The 24290-nt window shown below is 40.4% G+C and overlaps 1 protein-coding gene across 14 annotated transcripts in view; it reads left to right on the top strand.

Annotated features, from left to right (window-relative positions):
• Window positions 1-23751, top strand: part of ehmt1b (euchromatic histone-lysine N-methyltransferase 1b) — a 32670-nt gene extending 8919 nt beyond the window's left edge. For 3 of the 14 annotated variants that reach the window (XM_058415319.1, XM_058415316.1, XM_058415306.1), the window contains exons 2-27: window positions 5249-5336; window positions 5446-5936; window positions 6382-6547; window positions 8934-9067; window positions 9333-9488; window positions 10454-10525; window positions 10821-10947; window positions 11908-12057; window positions 12582-12817; window positions 12923-13066; window positions 13139-13365; window positions 13896-14084; window positions 14257-14339; window positions 14433-14539; window positions 14649-14771; window positions 15283-15384; window positions 15497-15601; window positions 15993-16147; window positions 17259-17426; window positions 18510-18654; window positions 19403-19480; window positions 20157-20272; window positions 20354-20440; window positions 20608-20686; window positions 21335-21510; window positions 22134-23751. In XM_058415319.1, coding sequence (XP_058271302.1) covers window positions 5291-5336; window positions 5446-5936; window positions 6382-6547; window positions 8934-9067; window positions 9333-9488; window positions 10454-10525; window positions 10821-10947; window positions 11908-12057; window positions 12582-12817; window positions 12923-13066; window positions 13139-13365; window positions 13896-14084; window positions 14257-14339; window positions 14433-14539; window positions 14649-14771; window positions 15283-15384; window positions 15497-15601; window positions 15993-16147; window positions 17259-17426; window positions 18510-18654; window positions 19403-19480; window positions 20157-20272; window positions 20354-20440; window positions 20608-20686; window positions 21335-21510; window positions 22134-22320 — 3849 coding nt within the window. In that variant the 5' untranslated portion in view covers window positions 5249-5290 and the 3' untranslated portion in view covers window positions 22321-23751. The other 11 variants (XM_058415313.1, XM_058415315.1, XM_058415317.1 and 8 more) reach the window with 11 other exon arrangements.
• The last annotated feature ends 539 nt before the right edge of the window (window positions 23752-24290 follow it).

Raw genomic sequence — 24290 nt, forward strand, 5'->3', positions numbered from 1 at the left:
GCGGCTTGGGTACTTGCAAAGGGAGAACCCAGTGAAATAACGCTGTCTGGTTTAATGAGTGCTTAATTAGGTGTTGTATTAGGTTCTGTGTTATGAGAGGCAACGAGGACGATGGGTCTCCTCTCTGAAGTCTTTGAAGAAGCCAATCTTTTTGTGTAAAATGCATGCTGTCTTTTATTCTTTGCTTGAGAGCGTTCTCGTTTTGTTATTTCCTGTGTACCCTTTTCCCACATGACTCATGATTACCACAAGAATGCTGGATAAGAGGAGAGAAATGGTTGCAGATATGCCATGCTGTTTGCAGGAAGATAATTGATTCGTGCAGGTTTGGGCCTGTTGAGCTAGCCAGGCCAAACTGAACGAATGGCATGCTGAAGGGAAAAAAAATGAAATGCAGTTTTTGGGGTAGTGGTTTATTGGAGTTGATTGATTTTCTTTAACTGATTGCATAAAAAGGAGCTTTGTCCCTGCTGTGGAAGAAGAAACAGACCCTGATTAGTCTGCTTAGTGTTTTGCCCTTTGTTGGAGGAACCACTGAGATGACTAAAGAAAGCAGAGCCCCAGGTGTCGTGGACAGTGGTGAAGGCTATTTTGTGTCAGTACTGAAGACGTGTCTTTGTTGCAAATGTGGCCTCCTTTTTAGGCGGCGATAGTGCTGATGTTGAATTATGTTTCTGCCTTTCTCACGTGTTTGTCTTTGCTTTGCCCTCAGTAAGCCATCATTCTTCACCATTGTGGCGATATAAAACAGGAACTCTCATTTTCATTTTTGAATACGATTATTTTTTGTGAGTCTGCTTAAGGTTGTTGGATAATCTTCTGATTTCTATTTTCCTCTTTTGTTTATGGCTAATTCTACACCATGGACTGCTCTCTATCTGTATCTCTAATCGTACTTCTTTTTACTGTTCTGTTGTTTTGGTGTAAGGAGGTTGATTTTTGGATCTGTATTTTGATCTGACCTTCTTCATTAACATTCGTGCAGTAACTAAGAAACGGACATATTCCAGAGTCTCAACTGGAACACTAAGACAAATTTGTTGTTTTTATTCGTTCAAATAGCATTTAATACCAATTAAAAAAAAATCTTTAAAAAAAAGTCCAGTGAGAAGAATGAAAAATGGCCTGTGTTGCCCAAGCATTTGAAACCTGAGCTGTTTTATTTTATGCCATTTATTTTTGGAGCAGCAGCAGCATGGCAAATTCACTCATCCATCAGGTGAGGAGGAACGCTAATACCAAACAGGCATCTCAAGTATTCCCATGTGTGGAGCAGTTTCTGTTAATCTGTTTGGGCTAATTTGTATAGCTAAAATGTTATGCCTTTTTTTTATATATATATATATATATATATATATATATTCTTTTCCAAAAACACTATGAGGGAGTCAGTCAGAATTGATGGATGATCCTCCATTTGCGCAGTTCCTACCTAGATGTTCCTTCTGCCATAGACAAAATTCACTGTGCCCTGTTGTATCAGTAAACAATCTGGTTACGAAATGGCGGTTGGGAGCTGAGGCCCTTCCCTCTTTCTCCCGTCCTCTATTGGAAATGATCTCTCTGTGGCCTGTAGGGGGAGGGCTTGGGATGAAGAACAGCACCACTCCATGGGAAGTTTTTCAGATATTGATATGACACAGCCAAGCTTTTTCTCTGTTCCTTCTGCTGTATGAAATATACTACTGAGATTACCAGAATGAAACTGTAGTAGTCTTTTGTTCATGTCGAGGAGAAAAAAGTTCATCCCTAACGTGTTAGTGTTTTGGATTGGAGTCTTTTCTCTGAAGCTGAGATGAGATCAGCTGTGGAGCTACATTGATGTCATCATATAAGCAAGCGGAATGGGCTGATAAGAGAAAGAGGTGTGGAATTAAGGTCAAGTTTGAGCCTGTCATACCGGAAATGCCAATGGATAAAGTTGCAGCACAACAAGCTGTTGGTTCAAAAACAGAGCAATAATCTGGGTTAGCGTATGTTATGGGTCTAAAGTGTGGACATGCTGCCACTTACTGCGTGTCAGATTCTCAAGTTCTAGACATATCAATTTCTTATCTAAGCCTTTATACGTCTTTGAACTTGTGACTAGATTACAAACATCAAATTTGTTTTTTACCCCAAAAGTTATGGCTGTTTCAGGTTTTTTGTATAGTCTGAAGGACCATGTTTGAAAATGTCATTACATCTTCAAGATTGAGTTTGTTTTTGTGCAAATCAAAACAGTGTCTGCCAGGTCACTTGTTTAGAAAAGGTTTAGGGTTTACTCAGACGCTCAGTTTTAGTGAAATGTGACATTTGTCATACATTGTACCGTTTAGATTGAAGATTTCCGACAAATGTCAAGTAAGTAACTTCTGTAATGATTATGACCGGATTTACACAGGATCAACACTAGAAATTCCATGCATACTTCATTTCATACCTTTATTCTAAAGGTGCTTGTCGGAAGCTTTACAGTCATGCAAGCTGTTCTTGATCTTACCTAAAACCCAAAAAGGGATCATCTCACTGACACGTCGTCTATATTTTATTGTTCTGCGCACCCAGTTCAGACAGTACTTGGTTTTGGTGGTTTTGGAAGTTAGACCAGAGACAATAGAAAAGAGTGCTTTTCTGGACTGTCGATATTGAAGAAAAGTGCAAATCCTCTTTTCCCACAGGATATACTGGAATCTTTCCCCAAATGTCAGATAAGACAGAATATATAGGCTGTTACCCAGAGTTATTTCTACTGGTCATTTTATTGAAGGTAATATACGGTGTAATCTTTCCACATGTGTGCGCTCAGAGTTCATAAAAATTCCTGACATGTCCCATTATGAAGGGACTTAAAATCCCAGTGTTACTCTGGTGATAATGACATTACACCACCTTCCTGTGTTAAACTAATCCAGTCTGAATAGAATTACAATTCAACATGAATCTTTTCACTGTTCTGTTTTTGAATAGGAATAGTACAGATTTTTAGATATTCAAAATGCACTATGTTTGTTTGAGTATGGGAAGCCATGAAGGATCGATTTTCAGCGCTTTTTACATATATTTTCTTTTCTATTTTGAGCTTAATCAACAGACCTTTGGTGAAATCAATATCTCGACTCGAACAGAATTGAGAGAGACAGCCTTATCCAAAAAAAAAAGTTTGGCAATACTTTGGTCTTTGTGGAAAAACTGGTGTGTCCATGTTCAAAAGTCTCGATTACAGAAGAAGGACATCATGTCCTTGGATGGTAGATCCAGCTGAAAGAGAGATTCCTTTTGAAGTCACTCCTGCACCCTTTGCTCAGAAAGGCCCAACGTTCACTTTGACTGCTTCTCACAGTGTTGTTTTAGGTTTTGATGGACCAGAACCTCCCAGGGTTGGTTAGGTGTGGGGGGACTCTTATTATGAAGTGGCTCCCCTTGTGGCGAGAGAGGGAAACAGAAAGAAGGACCGACCTTTGTTGAGAGAGCAGCTCCAACGAACGGCAGCCATTTTCTGTGTCCTGTGGAAGGCAGCCAGCGTGGCTGCCAATCAGATGAGGAGGTTCTGGGGAGCAAAGGCACGGCTGGGGGAGGGGCAGGCAGGGGAAGAGCCTGGATTTTGCTGTAATTACTACACCTTCTGACCTCCTTCCTTTGAGCATGGCTGCTGAAAATCACTACAGTAGATGTTGAAGGCTGGCAAGTGAGTGAGTGAGTGTGCTTTGAGTGATTGTATAACTCTAGTTGATTTGCAGTTACCTCAGTAGATGGAGCTACTCGCCTGCTTCTGTCCTTCTCAAAAGACAGCAAGTTTAGCACTTGCTTAATGTTCCTCAGGTTTTCTTTGGATTTTTTTTTTTGCTCATTATAGATCTTGTTAATGTTGACCTGTTTTTTCTTTTGCAGAGGCCATGCATTCCCTCTTTGCTCCATGGTCCTGGACTGAGCAGTGAACTCTCAGAGACTATAGATATGCTTGCACCATTTTGACTGCCATTCTACAGGGAACAAGCCCTGCTCTGTGTTGAGCAGACCGGCTAAGGCAGAATCATTTCTGAGCCTTGACACACCAGACTGCTTTGCCTCTTGTGCATTAGATGCCCTCCCTTTTTAAAGTTGTTTGGGGCAAGGCAAGTTCAGCGTCACCGCATCCCAGCAGGACATTGTTTGTGTTAATTAGATCTTTGTTCACGGGTATCTACGCCATTTGCCCTGCATGCCTTTCACCTTTGTTGAGAGATATTCATATTGAGGCATGAAGCGGTTCACTGCTGTTTGTGTTTTTTAGAAGACTTTTGATCTTGAATCAGAGCACACTGACTGAGAAGAGAAGACTCTCTGGTCAAAGGCCTTGTACATTGCATGTGGGGAAAAAAAGAGCTATTTGTTGTTGTATTGCTGGTTCTGACATTTGTGCATTCATGATTTTGGGCAGGAACCAAAGCAGCTCTGGAGATGAGGCACTTCCTCAGTGCAGGGTTGACTGAGCAGCTGGGACTCTGTACAGTAAATGGGCCAAAGGCCAAATGCAATTATTCAATACAACAGGGGCAACTAAAACGAGATTGAGAGTGGGTGTGCGAGGAAGGTAGGATGAAACCGAAGGTAACTTGAGAAACATTAATGGTGGGTTTGAGGAGATCTGGTTTTAGCAGCATGTCTTCACTTTCTGCACTCTTCTCACTTTTCAGTAGGAAACACAAAGGAAAGACAAAAGAAACACGGCTAATCAAGCAAATATCTCTTTCCTGTTTTTTTCCCCACTTACATGGAATTGGGACTGAGGTTCTGGATTAATCCTCTTGGGCTGTACAAATCTCTCATGATCATTTGCACTCAATATATTGCTTAATAACCCAGCTGTGAAAGGATACGCTATGCCAATAGAGCTTTTGCCAGCCAATCAAAGCTCCTGTTTGTTGTTGTGTTGTTGAGACACATTCCCAAAGGAAGAGCTAGTGTTTTTCTCCTTCTCAGTATTATACAGACTGATAAAATGAGGTGCTTTTTGAAATGTATATGATGAGTTAATCACACAGTTGGTTGTGGTTCATAATATTTATCAAAGGTGAAAAGGACTTGGTTTTGATTTTTTTTTTTTAATTGCAGCATTTGCAGCAAATTGTCCTGGTTCTCGCTGTGTGGCATAAAAGCTAAATTTGATACCATGTAGGCTCTTAGGACCTACAAAACATTGCAAATACAATAAGCCTCTTTTTAAAGGTAATTGAGTGTAATTTGTCTGTCTTGTGCCATTTTTATCCTAATTATGGTATTTTTTCAGCCTGCTGGTCTGGTCAAAGGGATTACAGGGAAGAGAGAGCCAATGAAGACTGACAGTATGAAAGACACGCACAACGAAGCAGAAGAAGGTAGCTTCACTTTTAAGTATTTTGTTCATCTCTGTAACTCTTGTGATTTATTATTTGATCCATATTTTTGCTTTCTGTTCATGTACAATGTACTGTTTTGTCCATTTAGGGCTCGAGGAGCCCTCAGTCAGACGAGCAGAACCTTCCAAAACAGCAGAAGAGCTGAATGGGACAATTAAGAGCACAGAACCGGACAAAGTCCAGCAGGACCTTGATGTCCAAAGGTCATCCACCCAATCGCATGCCATGGAGAATGGACTTTCAGAAACTGATCCTCCCCACGGTTCCACAGTGGGCAGTAATGGATATATTCTCAGTAAAGCCCAGGATGACTCTCCAGCTACTCAACACAGGACTAACTGGTCCCCTAAGGGCACCTCACCCATAGGGTACGCAGCGAAAACACTCCCTCTTTCAGCTACATCCCAAACCCAGGGCCAGGGAGCTTTAAGGACTAACACAAGCACAGGGCCCAGCCTGGCAGAGGGGTGTTTGGAAAACGAGACTAAAAACGGCACTGCTACGAACACGCCTCCACGTGTGACAGTACACAGAGCACGCAAGACCATGTCCAGGCCCGCCTCAAATCACGCACTAAAGGTAATGTGTGGTTCAACTAACAAACCATTCAATCTCAATTTATTTGAGTACTCTAGTGACATTTGAAATTTCTCTATTCTATGCAAATTGGATAAATTGACCAATCTATGGTGCTTATTCATTCCTCGGACTGACCCTTTAGCATGTGTGACGCACTGTTTCTTCAGTTCCCCACTCACAGTTCCTAGCTTTAGTTCCCATTTACTGTTTGACACAGAAAATGGAAGAATAACCAGGGTTTCATTTTATCTTACCATATCTCCCCAATCATATAATATTTATAAGACTGTTGTTGGTGTATCTGGTGAGTGTACATAGGTACATTTACCTCGTGCTTCTAATCTGCCAACGAAACTAGTATGAACTCCCTTTTGCTAGTGTAAACAGGTGATTATTTCAGTCATCTGATTGCACACAATTAAAGCAATTCGTTTGATCTCTGTAGGTTTTAAACAGGGAAATAAAAGAGCCAACCGTGGTGAAAGGTGAGAGTGTGGACCGATCAGAAGCTCAGCCGCCTGTGCAAGCTCCTCCCACTCAGAACCAGCTACCTCAGAAGCAAACTGATGCCACACCAGCACCAATCGCCACACCAGCCAAGCCACACACAGGTTCCATACCGATTTTTTTCCACATTATTATCAGTTCTCAATACAGCAGGCACCTTGACTCTTAATCTAGCGAGCTCTGGAAATATTGGCACCCCTAATGAAAATTGATGTAAATAAATACCATGTAATAACTGATATTCTGAGCATAATCATTTACAGTTTTATTTTTTTTTAGCACAAATAAAGAAAGCTTTCTAAAATAGGTGCATTTAAAAATGACCACCAACACCTCCATTAATATTTAGTGGAGGCTTGGATTGAATAACAGCACTAAGACACTTCCCTGTAATAGATCTTGGACCACTCCTCCAGACAGATCATTTGAATCTCCTTTATAATTGTAGGGTTGTGTGTGTAGACTGTCTTGTACTGTTAAAAACCCAAGGACAGTGTACATAAGTCTACAGAAACCTGTTAAAATTGCAGGTTTTTGTGATGTAAGAAATGAAAGAAGTCAATAAGAAATATTTTTCTGTCATAATGTGACATAGCAACCAACAGCGATAATCAAATAGAATTGTTTTACAGGTAAAAGAAAAGATGCAGTAACCTAGTTGCTTACGTTTACACACCCTCTTATAATGCAGCATGTGACTGTGCTCAGAATCAACCAAGCACATTAAATATTCAAATGTATATTCAGAAATATTTGTCACACACCTGAAAGCAGGGAAATGATTCTATTTCCTGTGTGGCACAAGAGAATAATGTCTGCCCTATTGTCTGAAGATTATGAGTTTAAAACCAGACAGTGCCACAGGAGTCCATCTCTCTGTCCCCTGTCACTCACAGTGAGATTAGCCAATTGCTGATATCTGTGAGTGCGTGAAGTGTTTTACGAATGTGTCAAAGCTGCCTTGTGAAGCTGCATAAGCAGCAGTCAAAGAGGATGCCAAGGTTGGCTTCACTTCGACAGGAAGCACGTGTTAGCCCCACCCTGCCTTGTTGGTAGATGATTCTGTGGTGGGTGGAAATTGATCTGACTGATTTCAATTAACCTAAATAAAATGCAGCTGTTACTATAGGATTTTCTTGGTATCATCTTGGTTTCCTCCGACTGTTAAAGCCATGGTCCACAAAAGACTTGCACACTATTACAAGAACTCATTGTCGTAAGGTTTCGATCTGGAGAGAGTACATAACGTATTTTGTATATATACCATTGGACACAATGAAGGCCATCATCAAGAAGAGGACAAAATGAGGCACCTTAGTGACATTACCAAGAATAAGACAAAAATCTACAAGGAGGCTGCCAAGAGACCCAAATGAGCTCCTGCAGGAATTTATGGCATGTACAGGTCACTCCCTACATGTGACAACAGTCTTTTGTATTCTTCGTGTCTGGGGTATGGATAGGGTGGCCAGACAAATGCCTGTTTTCAAGAGAGAAAACATCTAAAGTGCCAAAATATGTTCTAGTCTGAACCCAAGATAGAAACGTTTGGCCACAAAAACAAGACCCAAAACAATGCCATAGCCATGATAAAGAATAATATTGGCAGCATCATGCTGCTTCATGAATAACTCCAAATACCAAGCTATTTAGCCGTCATACCTGCAGGCCTCTGTTAGAAAGTTGAAAAAGATTTTACCTTCCAGAATGATGAAGACCCAAAACGTAAATCCAGGTCAACAAAGGAATTGGCTTCAGAAGAAGATCAACATTTTGTAATGGCCCAGTCAGAGCCAGGAACTAAATCCTATCAAAAACCTGTGGAACGTCTTAAAAGCTAGGCACAGATGATCCCCTCATAATTTGCTAGATCTTGATGGATGTCCAGTGTACATTCTGAAAATGTACTGTTCACCATTATTACTAAAGGGAAGATGCACACTTCTTGCAGTTTCCCTTCTGCACTTAGCAAACTTTTAGACTGATTGTGCCCAAATGGAATCGGTTTTGTTTGTTAGTGCATGTTTTGTTTTTTTTATTGTAAACGTTTTGGTTTTCCTCATTGTGATAGATAGCAACCTAGCAACTCGAGCAGGTGTCCAATCTTATCAGGAGCGGGTGTGGGTGCAAGTTTTTATACTAGTCGAGCCAGAGCCACACCTGATTCCTCCTGTTTAATCAGTTGATCCTAACTTTCCATAAGCTCAAGTGTAGCTTCTGCTTGGTTGAAATAAGATTGGACACACCTAGAGATTTTCAAGGATTTGTTTTTCCTGGTTAATTTTTGTTGCTTGATTTTTCCTCAGAGACTATATAATATTAAGTACTTTTTTTTAGAAGGGTCCCAGCAGAGCTGACCGATAAAAATATAACTGCAAACGAATCAAACTGGCCTATCATTAGTATGAAAAAAAAAAAAGAGACATAGCTTTTTAAACTGGTTTATTTGATGTGTTGGTATTTGACTGCAGACTTTTGCTTACTCAATAGCATCTGTGCTGAGGAAGAAGAAGAGAAAGATGGGAACATACAGCCTTGTTCCTAAGAAGAAGACCAAAGTGCTAAAGCAGCGCACGGTGCTGGAGATGTTCCAGCGTGTGCCCCAGTCTCCGCCCACTCCTCAGGTCAGCATTCCAGACACACCAGCTCTACATAGAACCTTGATGTATCTTGGAAACTTTGGTTTCGTGCACAGTTTCTCCAGCGAGTTCATCTGGGGAGGTTCAGTGTGGCATGTGAAGGTTCAGTGCAGTCTTGGCTCCTGCCCGTGCCTCGTGTTTTAGTCTTGAGTTATTTTGTTGATGGGTGTAGACGGTGGGTGTTTCCCAGCTGTCGTGGACTTGTGGGTAAGTTTAACAGGTCTCTTTGCAATCGTGTTCTCTGCATCAGCCAAAAGAGGCCGTGCAGGTTAACGGCGATCGAGCAGAGAACGAGTCTGATGAATCCGAGTCGGAGGACGAATCCGAAGATGAAGAAGAGACGGCTGGAAAAGAAGAAATGGCTGAAGCATCTCAGGAGGACAGCAGACTGGCTTCGATCCCACAGGTATGTTTTTTTTTTTTCTTTTCTTGTTTATTCTCACCATCCTGCCGAAATGTAGGATTTTAGTCTCATATATATGTGAGAGGGAAAGTTTTTTTGCTGTCAGCAAAAATTACAGTACTCTTTGGCTGCGCTAAATGTTAGCGTCAAGATTTCTAAGTTTCTAAAGAAGGTGGAAGGAAATATCCATCCTTCTTCCTCCCATTATGGTGAAAAAGGGGAAAAATGAGGAACACTAATTGGGTTAGATTGAGGGGGAAAAAACAAAGTGTTTAAAAATAGTATATGTGAGGCAGTCCGGAAAAAAAAAACATCTTGCTGTAGCTGAATTCAGAATTTTATTTGGTCTAATTACTACCTTGTCCTGGCTGTGTGTCTGTAAGAATCATATAGTTAGCTATGCAACATAGCAAAATGGACATACCCTTCATTCTGTTTGTAATCGCATACCAGCTGTAAAACACATCTGAGATGCTCCATCTCCTCATCAAAATAACTTTTAACCAACCGGCTAAAAAAACATGTGATGCTTAGTCAACAGAATTCAATTTACCAAATTAATACTGAAGCAATTATTTACCCACTGATGTTAGCAGGAACAAAGATCACTGGAGAGAAGAGGTTATAAATATAAATTAGGCTATAAATGTAGAGGGCGTATTTTGGTGGAAATCCTCTTGAAATGCCCCTTTCTCCCATTTAGAGGAATTATAAAATGCTAGAACTTGACTTGTGACTGAGATACATGCAAAAGAGAAAGGAAGTTCAGGAAAGCTGGTTATTTTCAGAGCTATATATGTGTATATATATATATATATATATATATATATATATATATATATATATATGTGTATATATATATATATATATATATATATATATATATATTAGTAGAAAATGTCAAAAGTTGACCACGTGAGGGATTTTCCCAGACACGCGCATTTGTTTGTTGTTTATTTATGATTTAGCTTGGCGAGGAGCACGAGTCTGAAGAAACTGCAGAAGAGGAAGGGGAAGAAGAGCAAGATGAGTCAGACTTGGTAAGAGCACCAGACATCCTTTCATCGAAAGATCTAATACCTTTCTGAAGCAGTCGAGCAGTCTTCAATGCCCTAAGGTATTACCTGTCAGTAAAGAACTCGCTATAGAATTCGATAAACTAGCAGAGCATTATTTGACGCATTTTTGTCTTTTTGTATTTTAATAAATAATGCAGGACTAGTCATGTTTTTTTTTTTTCAAGGGTGGTCTAAGTTAAAATGCAGTCTTATAATGAATTCTGTTGGGTAAGGATTGGGGCAAAATTGGTTTTAAATGAATTTTTGTCTGTCACAGAGTTCTGAATCCGGCTTAAAGAAGAAGGTGAAAAAGAAGGCCAGAGCAGACAGCCCTTGGCTCCGGCCTGCTAGGAAACGGAAAAAGAAGGTGAAGACAAAATCAACGGAAATTTCAGGTAATATCTGTAAGTGTGTATTGCATCAGAGTTATTTATTTCATTAGATTTATTATTTTATTTCAGAGTTTATTTAATAAGATTATGTAGATATTTATTTGAATAGATTACTTATTAGACTGTGCACCTTAAGGACTGCTTTTTTCAATTTTGTTGTACTTGTGCAATAACAATAAAGACATTTCAAGTTACATAATTAGTTATATAATTGGAGTCCATCCATGTCAGTTTAAATACACCTATTCCTGACTGGAAAGTTTGTCAGAGATCATAGCTAAATAAACAACATCAGGAAGAACAAGTTTAATTAGGGCTTGATTAATCCCAAAGTTTTAACATCCAACAGACCATTAAATCCATTAGTGAAACTGCAAATAATATGGCACGAGTGCAACAGTACTAAGAGGAGGCTGACCACCAAACGTCAGTGACCAGCTAAGAAGGGCATTAGGCAACCAAGCGACCAAATAAGTTTAATTCTCACTATGATCCCACCATCACTATGCATCACTGTGAGGATTGTTGTTGATGAGGGTTCCACTTGATGCATTTGTTCTATTTTGGTCTCATTTGATAAGAGAAACTTTTCCATGTATTTTCCGAGTCTCCAGAGTGCTTTTAGGCAAAGACTTGGCACAATTGTCCACCACAAGTCAGTAACTGGGTAAGAAGGGTACTAATCAGAGAAGTAGCCAAGAGGTCAAAGTTAACTCTTAACATCATGTTTGTGTTCCAGGTTGTAAAGGGTTAAATCCTTATGCTAGATGAAGGTAGTCTAAACCAGTGATCACTGATCCACATGCTAGGGTTGTTACCCTTCAGCCAAAAAGCACCACAGCTGAAATGGTTTAGTTCCAACCAAAGACTAATTCTTGCTAAGACTTAACTAAACTAGGGTTGGGTCTTGTATTTTCCCTGTAGTTGCAGAATGATGTTGAGTTCTTTATGTCTCTGATCCTCCAATTTTAGCTATGAATGCCCAGACTCGGTTAGAGATTCCAGCCCAAACGCCTGCTCCTCCCCCTGCCCCTGCTGACCAGGAAAAAGAGTACACAGAGGTTCCGTTAGAGTCGCTTAACCTGAAAGCCCAGGATGCCTTGCTGAAGTCTGAAAGCAAGGGTAAGACTCGATGGTGTTCATATACAGAATTTGGGGACATTAGATATTTGGAATTCCAAGTTGACAAGCGTCTCCTCCCCCCCCCCTAATCAGAAGTTACGATTTTTAGACATTGCTCCTGTGCTGACGATGACTCATCAATGGAGTGCTCTCAGTACAAAGAGGACAGGATGCCCCCTGGTGGTGATAAATCCCTCCACCTGTGTTCAAGGGCTATTTTTAAAATATTTTTTGCCAGTCTAATTCTGTGTAAATAAGAGTAACGCTCTTCCTCCCATAATTATACATTTTCATACATTTTATTTGATCTAAATGAAAGAATGACGTATGTCAACAAATAGAATGTCTCGAATATAGTTTCTGATTTGCCAGTGATAATGTAAATACTTTATTCAGGCTTTCATTTTAATAATGAAATACATCGAGGGCTTTTAACCGTTTCCATTATAAAATTATAGAATTATAAAAGGAACATATACTTGTTCAGCTTCTCTTAATTAAGGCATGTGTTGTGTCTTGCACAGAAGCTGCTAGCACAGCACAGAGTTCAGCAGTGGACATGGTGCAGGAGCTTCCGCTGTGTAGCTGCCGAATCGAGACACCCAAGAGTAGAGAGATCCTCACGCTGGCTGATAGGAAGTGCATGGCCACGGAGAGTGTGGATGGCCAGGTGAGAACCTGCAGTGCAGAATATGATCGATTATGGAAGACTAATCAACACCATCTGACCAATCAAAATCTAGAATTCGACCCCATTGTGGTATAGACATCATTCTCCACTTTTATCTGAGAAATCCAAGTTGAATGTATTAGAATAGGCTTTGATGATCACGCACGAGTTCACTCCAGCTTTACTCCTGTGTAGCTAAGTCGGTGTCAAAGCGCAGTTCTGAAGCACGAGATGATGAGGCCGTCGAACTCCGTGCAGCTGCTGGTGCTGTGTGAGGAGCATCGCACAGGAATGATCAAACATCAGTGCTGCCCTGGCTGTGGCTACTTCTGTAGGGCGGTAAGTGTACCCATCAGGGTGATCATTTATTCATTTCCTGCTGGAAATTATATTCTGGAAATTTTCCTGTAGGGAACCTTCATGGAGTGCCAGCCAGAGGTGAACATCTCTCACCGCTTTCATCGGCACTGCGCATCAGTACTGAAAGGTCAGAGCTTCTGTCCACATTGTGGCGAGGAGGTCAGCAAGGCCAAAGAAGTCACCATCGCCAAAGCAGACACCACCTCTACAGTGCCCCGGAGCCAGAGCCCTGGCACCCCGGCGACTACGGAGGGCAAGGCGGACACCACCACTGGAGGGTGTGTTCTTTAGAACAGCATTTATCTTCTATTAGAATTAAATTCAGTAAGGAATTTTTGGGATTGATGAAAATCCACTTAGTTTGTTCATATTCTATGAGAGCTTATGTATAAGGCTTCAAATCATCTAACTGGCTTGAACTATTGCGAATTTATATAAATGGATTAGGCAACCACAAATATCAATAAATATCACATATTTATTGGAATAAGATCAATTTCATGAATATTTGTGAAACTAGCTTTAAAAAAATTCAAAAACAATTCCGTAATTAAGATGAATAAGACTAGCCATTTAATTCGGACAAAACAAATGGCACCCTATAACTGAGGAATGTGTTAGTGTCTCTCTTTGGCAGCTGATGAGCTGTAGTGGCTGAGAAGCATCACTGGAAGATTTATCACACTCTGTGCTTAAGTGGTGGTCTTTCACTGCTTAATCGTTGTTTGGACTTTTTCATGTCCGTATGCTTTGCATTTTATGGAGGTCAAATGTAAATGCTGTGTGCCAATGTGTGTATGATTTTTAGATTGTCTCGCCTTTCGTTATTGGGAGAAGGGAGAGTAGACAGCACTTTAACTAGGCCTTTGGAAGCTGGGGATGGATCAATCATCCTAGAAGCCAGCAGGCCAGAGCACATGGGCGCTGGGGCTGGACCCTCTATAGCACCTGCTAAGGAGACTCTGGAAACCATTTTGTTGGCATTGGATGCAGAGAAGTAAGAAAAATACACTTTCACACTTTTATAATATAGCAATAACGTATTACATCGTACCATGGTTCGCTCAAGTATAAACTATGAGGCTGATTTAGTTGTTTTTCTTTTACATTATTAATAATAAACATGTATTCATGATTTATAAGATGCCTGTCTTATTTCACCTGTTTAGGCCCAAGAAGCTTCGCTTTCACCCTAAGCAGCTCTACATCTCTGCTAAGCAGGGGGAGCTGCAGAAAGTCTTAATGATGCTTGGTACGATGCTGTGTCCTTACTCAAGCTCGTAGCCTTTTACACCGCTCACACCAATCAGCTTTATAATACATATGTTTCCTTCTTTCTTTCCAGTGGATGGAATTGACCCAAACTTTAAGATGGAGAGCCAGAGTAAACGTACGCCTCTCCATGTAGCTGCTGAGGCCGGACATCAGGAGGTCTGCCATATGTTGGTCCAGGTCAGTATTAGTGCACCTCATATATAAAGGTTCAGTCTTAAATCACATGCTTTAACACTAACCATCTAGGGTTTCATTTAAAAGTTGGGGTTGTTTGTTTGTGCGTCAGGCCGGTGCAAACCTGGATATATGTGATGAGGACCAGCGCACACCACTGATGGAGGCTTGTGAGAACAATCAGCTGGACACAGTACGCTACCTACTGAGAGCAGGAGCCATCGTGTCCAATAAGGTCTCTGTCTCCCTGTTGTATCTATCTATCTATCTATCTATCTATCTATCTATCTATCTATCTATCTATCTATCTATCTATCTATCTATCTATCTATCTATCTATCTATCTATCTATCTATCTATCTATCTGTCTGTCTGTCTGTCTGTCTGTCTGTCTGTCTGTCTGTCCATCTCTGTCTGTCCGGTCTATCCAACTGTGTCTGTCTGTCTGTCTTTCTCTGTCTTTTGTCCCTATATATCTGCCTACCCATCTCTCTCTCTCTCTCTCTCTCTCTCTCTCTCTCTCTCTCTGTTTCTGTCTGTCTGTATCCATCCATCCATCCATCCATCCATCTGCCTGTCTGTCTGTCTGTCTGTCTGTCTGTCTTTCTGTATGTTGGTCAGTCTATCCATCTATACCTCTATCTCTCTATTTTTCTCTCTATTGTTCTGTCTCTATCAATATATCAATATGTCTGCTTTGATGGATCTTCTGATGATGTCTTCTTTCCAATCTGCCATTTTTTTAGGATGCTGAAGGCTCTACGTGTCTCCACCTTGCTGCTAAGGCTGGACATTACAATATCGTAAAACACTTGCTGTTTACAGGCCTTACGGACATAAACTGTCAGGTAAAGAGATCAACGTTTGTAAGTTTCCCAACCTTAGTTATATCGTTCGGTTGTGGTCTTTAGTCTTGTGGCTGGGGATCTGGCAGTTTTACAGCTGTGCTCTTGTCTGCAGGATGACGGTGGCTGGACAGCAATGATTTGGGCGACAGAGTACAAACACGTTGAACTAGTCAAGTTGCTGCTATCTAAAAGTGCTGATCCCAACATCAGAGACAAGGTCAGTGTGGATTTACAAATGTGGGGGGAAAAAATGACAGTGTTTACACGGCCATATTGGACAATTTTCCTGAATCACTAGAAAAAAAGCTAGAAGTTATGCAGAGGATAATGGAAAACTTTTGAAAATTTGTAAATGCTTTATTGTCATGATATTGAATGAGAATACATAGCTTCAGTGTTTAATATATATTTTTAAGAAATTCCTATTTAAGGAACAAATGATGTTGACTGATCAATTAAATTTGATCATCATTTTTTTTAACCGTATAGCACAGCTAAATTTGTATTTAAAATCATTACATTTATTAGCATTTTAAGATATTAAACACTGTCTGTTATTTTGGTTACTTTGGGACATTATTTTATAGCGGCTGGTTTTATCTTGGTAGGAAGAGAACATCTGTTTGCACTGGGCAGCGTTCTCTGGCTGTGTGGAGATTGCTGATGTCCTTCTGAGTGCCAAGTGTGATCTTAACACCGTTAACGTGCACGGAGACTCACCACTGCACATCGCTTCGCGGGAAAACCGTTTGGATTGTGTCTCGTGAGTGCAACCTGATTAGACGGCCAATTAACGCTCATTACAGTGGAATGCACGACGGAGACGACTTAATGTGACTGGAGTATACTGTGATCCATCAAAGAATTTCAAATTGGAGTGTGTATATTGAAACTGGCACCTTGGTGGCATGTACCACTATTCTGCTAATGCATGGCATGTTTGTGAAACCAGTTCCACTGCATACTCTGGCTGCTGGGAAGCTTACAAAGCTGCCAGACTGGTCTCTCATCTCTGAGAAAACTCGTGCTTCTTGAACGCTGTGTAAATCCATTTAGAAGATTTTGGGATATTAAATGATTCACTCTGTTTATGGTGGTGTAAATAATCATTTTCTACTTCACAATGACAGTCAGTTGTTGTTGATTTATCATTATTATGATTATTAGGGGGTCACAGTGGCTTAGTGGTTAGCACATTTGCCCCGCATCTCCAGGCTTGGGGGTTTAATTCCCACCAGTGAGTCTGGATGTTCTTCCTCGTTTAGTTTAAAGACATGTGTTGTAGGCTGATTGTCCATAGTGTGGGTGTTTGTGGGATTGGGATCAGTGATGGGTCCAGGGTGTCCCCTGTCTTGTTCCTCTGAGTCCCCAGAGATAAACAGTTCAGAAAATGGACAGATGATCATTTAACAAGCATTATTTAGATATAATCTAATCAAAATATGGTAGTGAATAAGGAGCCATGCTTTGGCCATGACATAAAACACGTCACATGAGCTGTCAGTCATCGTAGATCTGTTGAAATTTAGCAAGGATAACGTTTTAATCACCAATATGGTAAAACTTTCTATAAGGTGATGTTTATTAGCATTCATGGAAGGCGTCTCCAATTTCAGCCAGAGGTAAAGCTGTTCAGGAGAGAGTATGTTGTGCTTCATGGTTTCAGGAGAAGGTGAGGGAAAGACAGAAATAAAGGACGTGATATGATGAACTAGCTTGTTTCATGGCCATTCCACAAGATTAAAAAAGCGATTATTGACAATTTGTTCTTGCATAAAATTGAACACATGATTTTATAGGAAGATTAACGTTAGTAGTAAGTACTACTACCTGCTAGTAAAGTAAGTAGTATCTCAACTTTATACCCACTGCAGGTTGTTTCTGTTGCGGGGTGCGGACGTAAACCTAAAGAACAGGGAAGGAGACTCGCCGCTAGAGTGCTGCGGCCAGAACTCTAAGGTGTGGAACGCTCTGCACGCCAGCAAGAGGCAGAAGGAGGCAAGCGGTCAAGGACACACCTCAGGAGAAAAGCTCCTTAACAGGTAGCTTGAAACATCATACCAGTTTAAAACTAATCTATAAATGCTCCTCATTTTATCTATACAGCATTGTATCTCTCATATTGCATCATTGCTTTTTCTAGCACATCCTCGTGCTAGAAACTTACTTAAACATCGATGCAACATTTATATCAAAGTATCTATTCCAGCAAATCTTGTCTGGAATAATCTGTTTGCAGGGTTATACAATTACAACAAAATATGTACTTTTTCATGAAGGCGCTAACTGTAGCTTTTCTTACCTATTTGCCCAGTGTCATTGACTAGTGAGCCAGTTCATGCTAAATAAAGAGAATGCAAACAGCCACCTCCACTTTATTCCCACTTTCTGATACCACTGAAAGATAGGGTTAGACAAGATTAGTGTAATTAAATTCAATTTTATTTCATTTTTATATATTCTATTCTATTAAATGTTTCATATATTGTACTATTTATATTTTTTTGGTTGCGTATATTTTCTTTTGTTTGAATATATTTTCAGATATCTTCGTTTTGTTTTGCTTTGGTTTATTCCGGGTATTTTGTGTGTTTTATTTACTTACTTTACTTGCAGAAACTCACTTTAACTAACTTTAGTTACTGACTTACTTGATTTACTGACATACTTGCTCTACATGCAGACTGACTTATTTTGATTTATTTTACTTACAAGACCTACTAACTTTTTTTTACTTATAGGCTTTACTGACTTAATTTACCGAATGAGTTACTTACTGACTTATTTATTTACTTACTTAGTGACTGATCTGTTTAACTGCTTACTCACATACTAGCCTACTTTACTTATGTTTCTTACAGACATACGTATTTACTGACTGACTTAGTTACTTTAATTAATGGTGTACTGACTTAATCACTGTATTGCTTACTCACTTATCTCACTTAATGACTTGCTTACTAGCTGGTTATTTACTGACTTAATTACGTACTGACTTTACTTAATGACGTACTTCCTTACTTAACTGCTTTCTGACTGACGTACCTTCCCTGACTTTCCCGTTTTACTCTGGTGTTTGTTTTCAATGTTGACGTATACAATATGTTTCATCTGCCTGTTCTCAGGGACATATCTCGCGGTTATGAGAGAGTACCTGTGCCATGTGTGAATGCTGTGGACAGTGAGCCCTGCCCCAATGACTACAAATATGTGCCTGATAGCTGTGTCACCTCGCCCATAAACATTGACAAAAACATCACCCACTTACAGGTATTCAGCTTATGAATATTATAGGTATGTCTGAAAAGCACATGTCTGGTGGGTGTGTCTTTGAGTGGTACTTCTGTGTTGGGAAATATTAAATATGTTCTGCCAAAGTTAGGATCTGTGGTTGCCTTTTACATTTCTGGTATTTGGCAGATGAGCTTATCTAGAGAGGCTTGCATTTTATACAACTGAGGGTTAAAGGTCGAGCAGAGGCAGCTTGGTGGACTTGAGTCGAACTCGCAACCTTCCAATCAGTAGTCCAATGCCATAACCACTAAGCTACCACATCCCCTTTTGTCACATCCTATCTGGTGTACCTACAAGTAAAGGCACTTGATGGGTATCTTGACATTGTGGTATATGCTCAGTTCCAGCTCAGCTTAAAACCTGATTGCCTCTGCCAGGAAGTTCAGACTCGGCCTTTACAAGTGTCTCCGAACTTGTTAGACATTACATAAAAAGTTGTGTGTTAATTTTCTCCAGAAAAACTTGGATAGATATAGGTTTTGCTTGTTTCATAAAATATACAAGAAAGAGAGGGAGGGAGGGAGGGAGGGAGGAAGGAAGGAAGGAAGAATAAATACTGCAAAAATTTTAATAAACATGCTAAAATATTAATAAAATAATTTCCATATATGGAATTAATGACACATCCATATGCGCCTCAAAGACGAGCCTTTCTGATATCACAGCATCACTCTTTCATTCAGTTCTATTCAACTGTAAATTGGTGACGTTATTTCTTTTCCAGTACTGCGTCTGTAAAGAAGACTGCTCCTCGGCCAGCTGCATGTGCGGTCAGCTCAGCCTGCGCTGCTGGTATGATAAGGTGTGGCTGAATATCTTGTGTCCACATTCAGAAATAAATTCATCTATTCATTATCTGTGTTACTGAGCTCGCGAAGGTACACTAAGTTTTGGGAACACTTGGAAATTTCCTCGTTTTCCAGTTCTATGAAGGAAGTAGTTCTCAGCATGGTAAGATCATTTCTTACCAAGAAAAGAAAGTTCGTTCTTTATGGACTTTTTGAGCCTGTTACAAAACCCCGCAACTCCTGATGCTCCAGATACTTAACCAGGGGTGTCCATTTTTATCCACAAGTGTGGTTTTCGTTCCAACCGAGCGTTCCACACCGGCCCTTTGCGGATAGGATTGGACACCCTTGTACTAAACTAAATTAAGAAGGCCACTTTTATTGTTCTCTTAATCAGTAGAACAGTTTTCAGCTGTGCTTGCACAAATTGTTAAAAAGAGTTTAAAGAGTTTTCTAATCATAAGCTAGCCTTAGAAAATAATCAACTTGGATTAGCGAGCATAACATGAGATGCTTGCTGATAATGATCATTCTTTGAAAATCATCTGTTTCATTATAAGACTTGAAAAGGGTTTTCTTTGGAAAACAAGGAAATTTCCAAAGTGATCCCAAACTTTTGTGGTACCTTAGTGTATGTGTCTGACAAGGTTAAATGCTCAGGACTCACTGACCTGTCATGATCACTCTCAGGAGAGCCGCCTGCTGCCGGAGTTCTGCTCCGAGGAGCCACCTTTCATTTTTGAGTGCAACCATGCCTGTTCCTGCTGGAGAACCTGCAAGAACCGCGTTGTTCAAAACGGACTACGGTAACGTTGTGTCACTGTGAGCTCGTACAACCTAATGTGAGGTTTTTTTTCAGTACTATCTAACAGTTTTTCTGCCATCAGGATTCGACTGCAGCTGTTCAGGACTCAAAAAATGGGCTGGGGCGTTCGGACATTGCAGGACATCCCGCGAGGAACCTTCGTCTGCGAGTGAGCTTCTCTCGTTTCTCTTTCTGTGGCTGGCTGTCTGACTTGATCTGGGAATTCTGGACATTATGTTCAGTTTAGGAAATAAACACTCTGTCTGGAGTACACTGTGTGTGTGTGTGTGTGAGGTGTAGAGTTTTGTGCATGTTCTGATGTCCTCCTTTGCGCAGGTACGTCGGGGAAATCATCTCGGACGCAGAAGCTGATGTCAGGGAGATTGATTCCTACCTTTTCAGCTTGGACAGCAAGGTAGCGCAAGACTAAAAATAATCCGCCTCATAATGCCTCACCGGCTTTTGTGGTATGTCTCAGTGAAGCGCCGCTGGTCTGGCGGCTTTCTTTCTGCATCCACTTTCTTCGTATTTTCCCTATGGGTGGATACGGTCATAATATTACCGTGTTATTATCAGTAGTTTTACACCTTTGAAAATGAGGTGTATTAAGGCTCCCTATTGTTTCTGTGGTTTGTGGGCTTAAATAGAGTATTTTTGTTTTATTTTAATACTCCCATTGCTCCTAAAAATAGCCTGTCGTCCAATATTATAGTTATGAGATTGATGTCACGGCTCCCAGACTCACATGGATGAACTGGACTTGGAAGGAAGTGCAGAGGTTTTCAGTTTCATTGACCAAATGATCCTTAGTCTTTATACTATTTTTAGCTAATCCAAGGAAATTCATTCACTATAACTGCGCTGATTACAAGGCAATTCAATTAGCATTATACTCCTCATTCATTCAAGCTGATATTGCTACACAGAACTGCAGGACTGTCAGCAGTCAAGCTCTGATCTCTTGCCACAGGAAGCCTTTGCTACTTTAAACGTTAAGGATAATTAAAGCTGTTTTATAGTCATCCTGTTCCCGTACCAACATTTCCCTGTTTTTTTTTCGCAGGTCGGCGATATGTATTGTATAGACGCCCGTTTCTATGGCAACATCAGCCGGTTTATAAACCACCACTGTGAGCCGAACCTGTTCCCCTGCCGAGTGTTCACCTCCCACCAGGACCTCCGCTTCCCGCACATCGCGTTCTTTGCCAGCAAGAACATCAGCGCCGGAGACGAGCTGGGGTGAGCCGTGCCTCCGCGTTTCCGAGACAGAGCCGCTAATATGCAGTCATTAGCTTCTCGTTAGCTTCTCATCAGTGTAGTGTAATGAGGGGTAAATATAGATGGTTGAACGGAATATATTTGCAAAATTGGGACTTTTCTTTCTTTCTTTTTTATTTTTAAGAATGGTGTTTCATTCGCTGAGTAATAAAAGGAGGTAGATCCCAATTTCTGGCTTCCTGAGTTATTTAATCCTGTAAATCTCAGGTCGAGTTCCTAAATCCGATTGGTCCGAAGGTGTTAATTAAATACCAGTAGTGCTGGCTGTAATTCACAGCACGGGTTTATATTCCCGCGTTCGTTTATATACGTTATTGTTTCTATAGTAACAGTGATTTGTGTGGTGACTGATCTACATCACAGACTATTAACAAACAAATTAGAAAATAACGGTTTGTTTTTAGGATTTTTTCTAGCATCAAGGGAGAAACGAGTAAGGCTAGTGATGTTTATAGCTACTGTAACGTAAATGATAATAGGAATGAATCTGGTGATTTGCCATAACATTGTGTACCACAAGTACATAGAAAAATCTGCATTCCTGTTTTTACCATAGATTAAATAATCTGACCCTTTGTCTCCAGATTCGATTATGGAGACCACTTCTGGGACGTGAAGGGCAAACTGTTCAGCTGCCAATGCGGCTCGTCCAAGTGTAAGCACTCGGCGGCGGCCATCGCTCAGCGGCAGGCAGACAGCACACCAGGAGAACAGCAGGCCACCACCCTCCCAGATACCAGCTCGTCTACCACGCCACCCAGCCCCACCTGAGCCTCCTGCACTTATCCTCCATCTACCAGCCATCACCAGCGCGCGCACACACACACCTCAGCAGGGGAATCCTAGCAGAGAAGCAGCCTGGACCACTGGCCTTTATCAGCTACGGCGCTCTTGGTTTTAACTCGTTGTTGGACTGCAGATGAAGGGTTATGCACATGTACAGATATTTCTTGTTAACAGAGGATAGAATGGTGCTGTAGCGTGTCGAGCTGAGGTTGCGCTCGTGGCCGTCCTCAAGCCCGTCGCAGGATTACGCGTGACTCCGTGTCCTTTGAAGAACAGGCAGAAGATGATGTTTTTAACCAACGTTACCGACGTCCACGCACAATGCAAAAGCCGCGATGCGTTTACTTTCCCTCCTCAACAGATTTTCCGACGCGAGATGCACACCTACATTTTCTCAAGGACTTCATTCTGCAGGAACTTATGATGAAGCATTAGAAATTCCAAATGACAATGTTTGATGATTTGCAAATGTTTTTTCTTTTTTCTTTTAAATTTCCCCAAATAAATGTTGTATTTTCCAAAAAAAAAAAAAGCTGGATGTGTGATGAACATATGTCACTTTTTTTATTTTTATTTTTTATTTTTTTTTTTCTCCCATTTGAATCATTTCCGGATATTGTGAGCGTCTGTTTGTGTGGTTAAATTCTCATCGGTGCTGGACGTTATTTATTTGCCAGTGTTAGTCGATCAATTCCCATCTGCTGGATGTATTCTCGTAATCCTGCACAGACCGTGGGAGGGACCGTGAGCCTCAGAGACAAACTGCCCACTTTGAGCTGGCTCCTGCATGTTGCTGATTAAATCCGAAAAGCTTCTTATGCTGTTCCATTGCTGTGAAACTGTACCCTGGTCATGAGAGGACTTCCGGACCGACCCCACTTTACTTTAGGACTTCCAGGAGAGAACGAACTCATCTCAGCGGCGACGGTCTGTCTTTCCTTCATGATAAACATGTCGAAACTTTTAACGTTTGGCATTAAAGGCCATATGTAGGCTAGTAGGAATTTTGGTTAGGGAATTTGTGGTTACTGAATACTGCAAATGGTGCTGAACAAAGATTTTATTTGTTTTTATTTTTTTATAACTCAGTGTGAGAATACTGAATACATTCTGAACTAAGATTAACCAAGTGATGTTTTGTTTTGTTTTTTTTTGTTTTTTTTTCCTGTTAACTTTTATTAAATTTACCTCCAGTTTTCTAACTGTAGATGACATCATTAGCCTGTACCCATTTTGTTACATTGAATGATTTCATATTGATGGTGAAGCTATGTCTTTTTTAATGTTGATAGTATAGTCACAACCATTGTGCTCATTCTGCCATGTAGATCCAAAACACTGCAAAATGACAAGGAAAAAATGCTACATTTTTTTCTCAACCGAGACGATGGTGGTTGTAATTTTTTTTTTTTTTTTTTTCCAATAAATTTACTTCTAATAAAAAAAAAAAAAAGAATGCATTTTTTGTTGGTCAGAAAGGTGAGGAGATGATTATGATGATGTTGATGTTGATGATGATGATGATAATAATGATCATCATCATAATAATCCTAATCATTATAGTGACTGCAAGCAGCGATTGAGGGGGGCCAAGCACTTTTTGGCCCTACACTACGGTGATGGACGAAGACCAGAAGCTACTGGGATTGACAGTGGGATATGTTCCCTGCTATATACAGTACATATTGAGGCAAAACTTCAAACTATTGCTCAGATACCTAAAGGTTTCAGTATCCATCCTAAGCTGTAGATGAACTCAAAGAGAAGACTGTTCACATTAGATCATGTTAATAAACATTCAGATCAGGATTTTGAGTTGATGAAACAGCCTTTATATCGAACCTCGAGGCATCAATTATTGTTTGGTTTGGCCTCAAAATGAGGTGAACAAAAACACATAAAATAACGCTTATAAGAACCATTTCCAGGAATTAAAGAAAAAGATTTCAAGTTGA

The sequence above is a fragment of the Hemibagrus wyckioides genome, linkage group LG18 (assembly GCF_019097595.1).
Source record: "Hemibagrus wyckioides isolate EC202008001 linkage group LG18, SWU_Hwy_1.0, whole genome shotgun sequence".
Lineage (NCBI taxonomy): Eukaryota > Metazoa > Chordata > Actinopteri > Siluriformes > Bagridae > Hemibagrus > Hemibagrus wyckioides.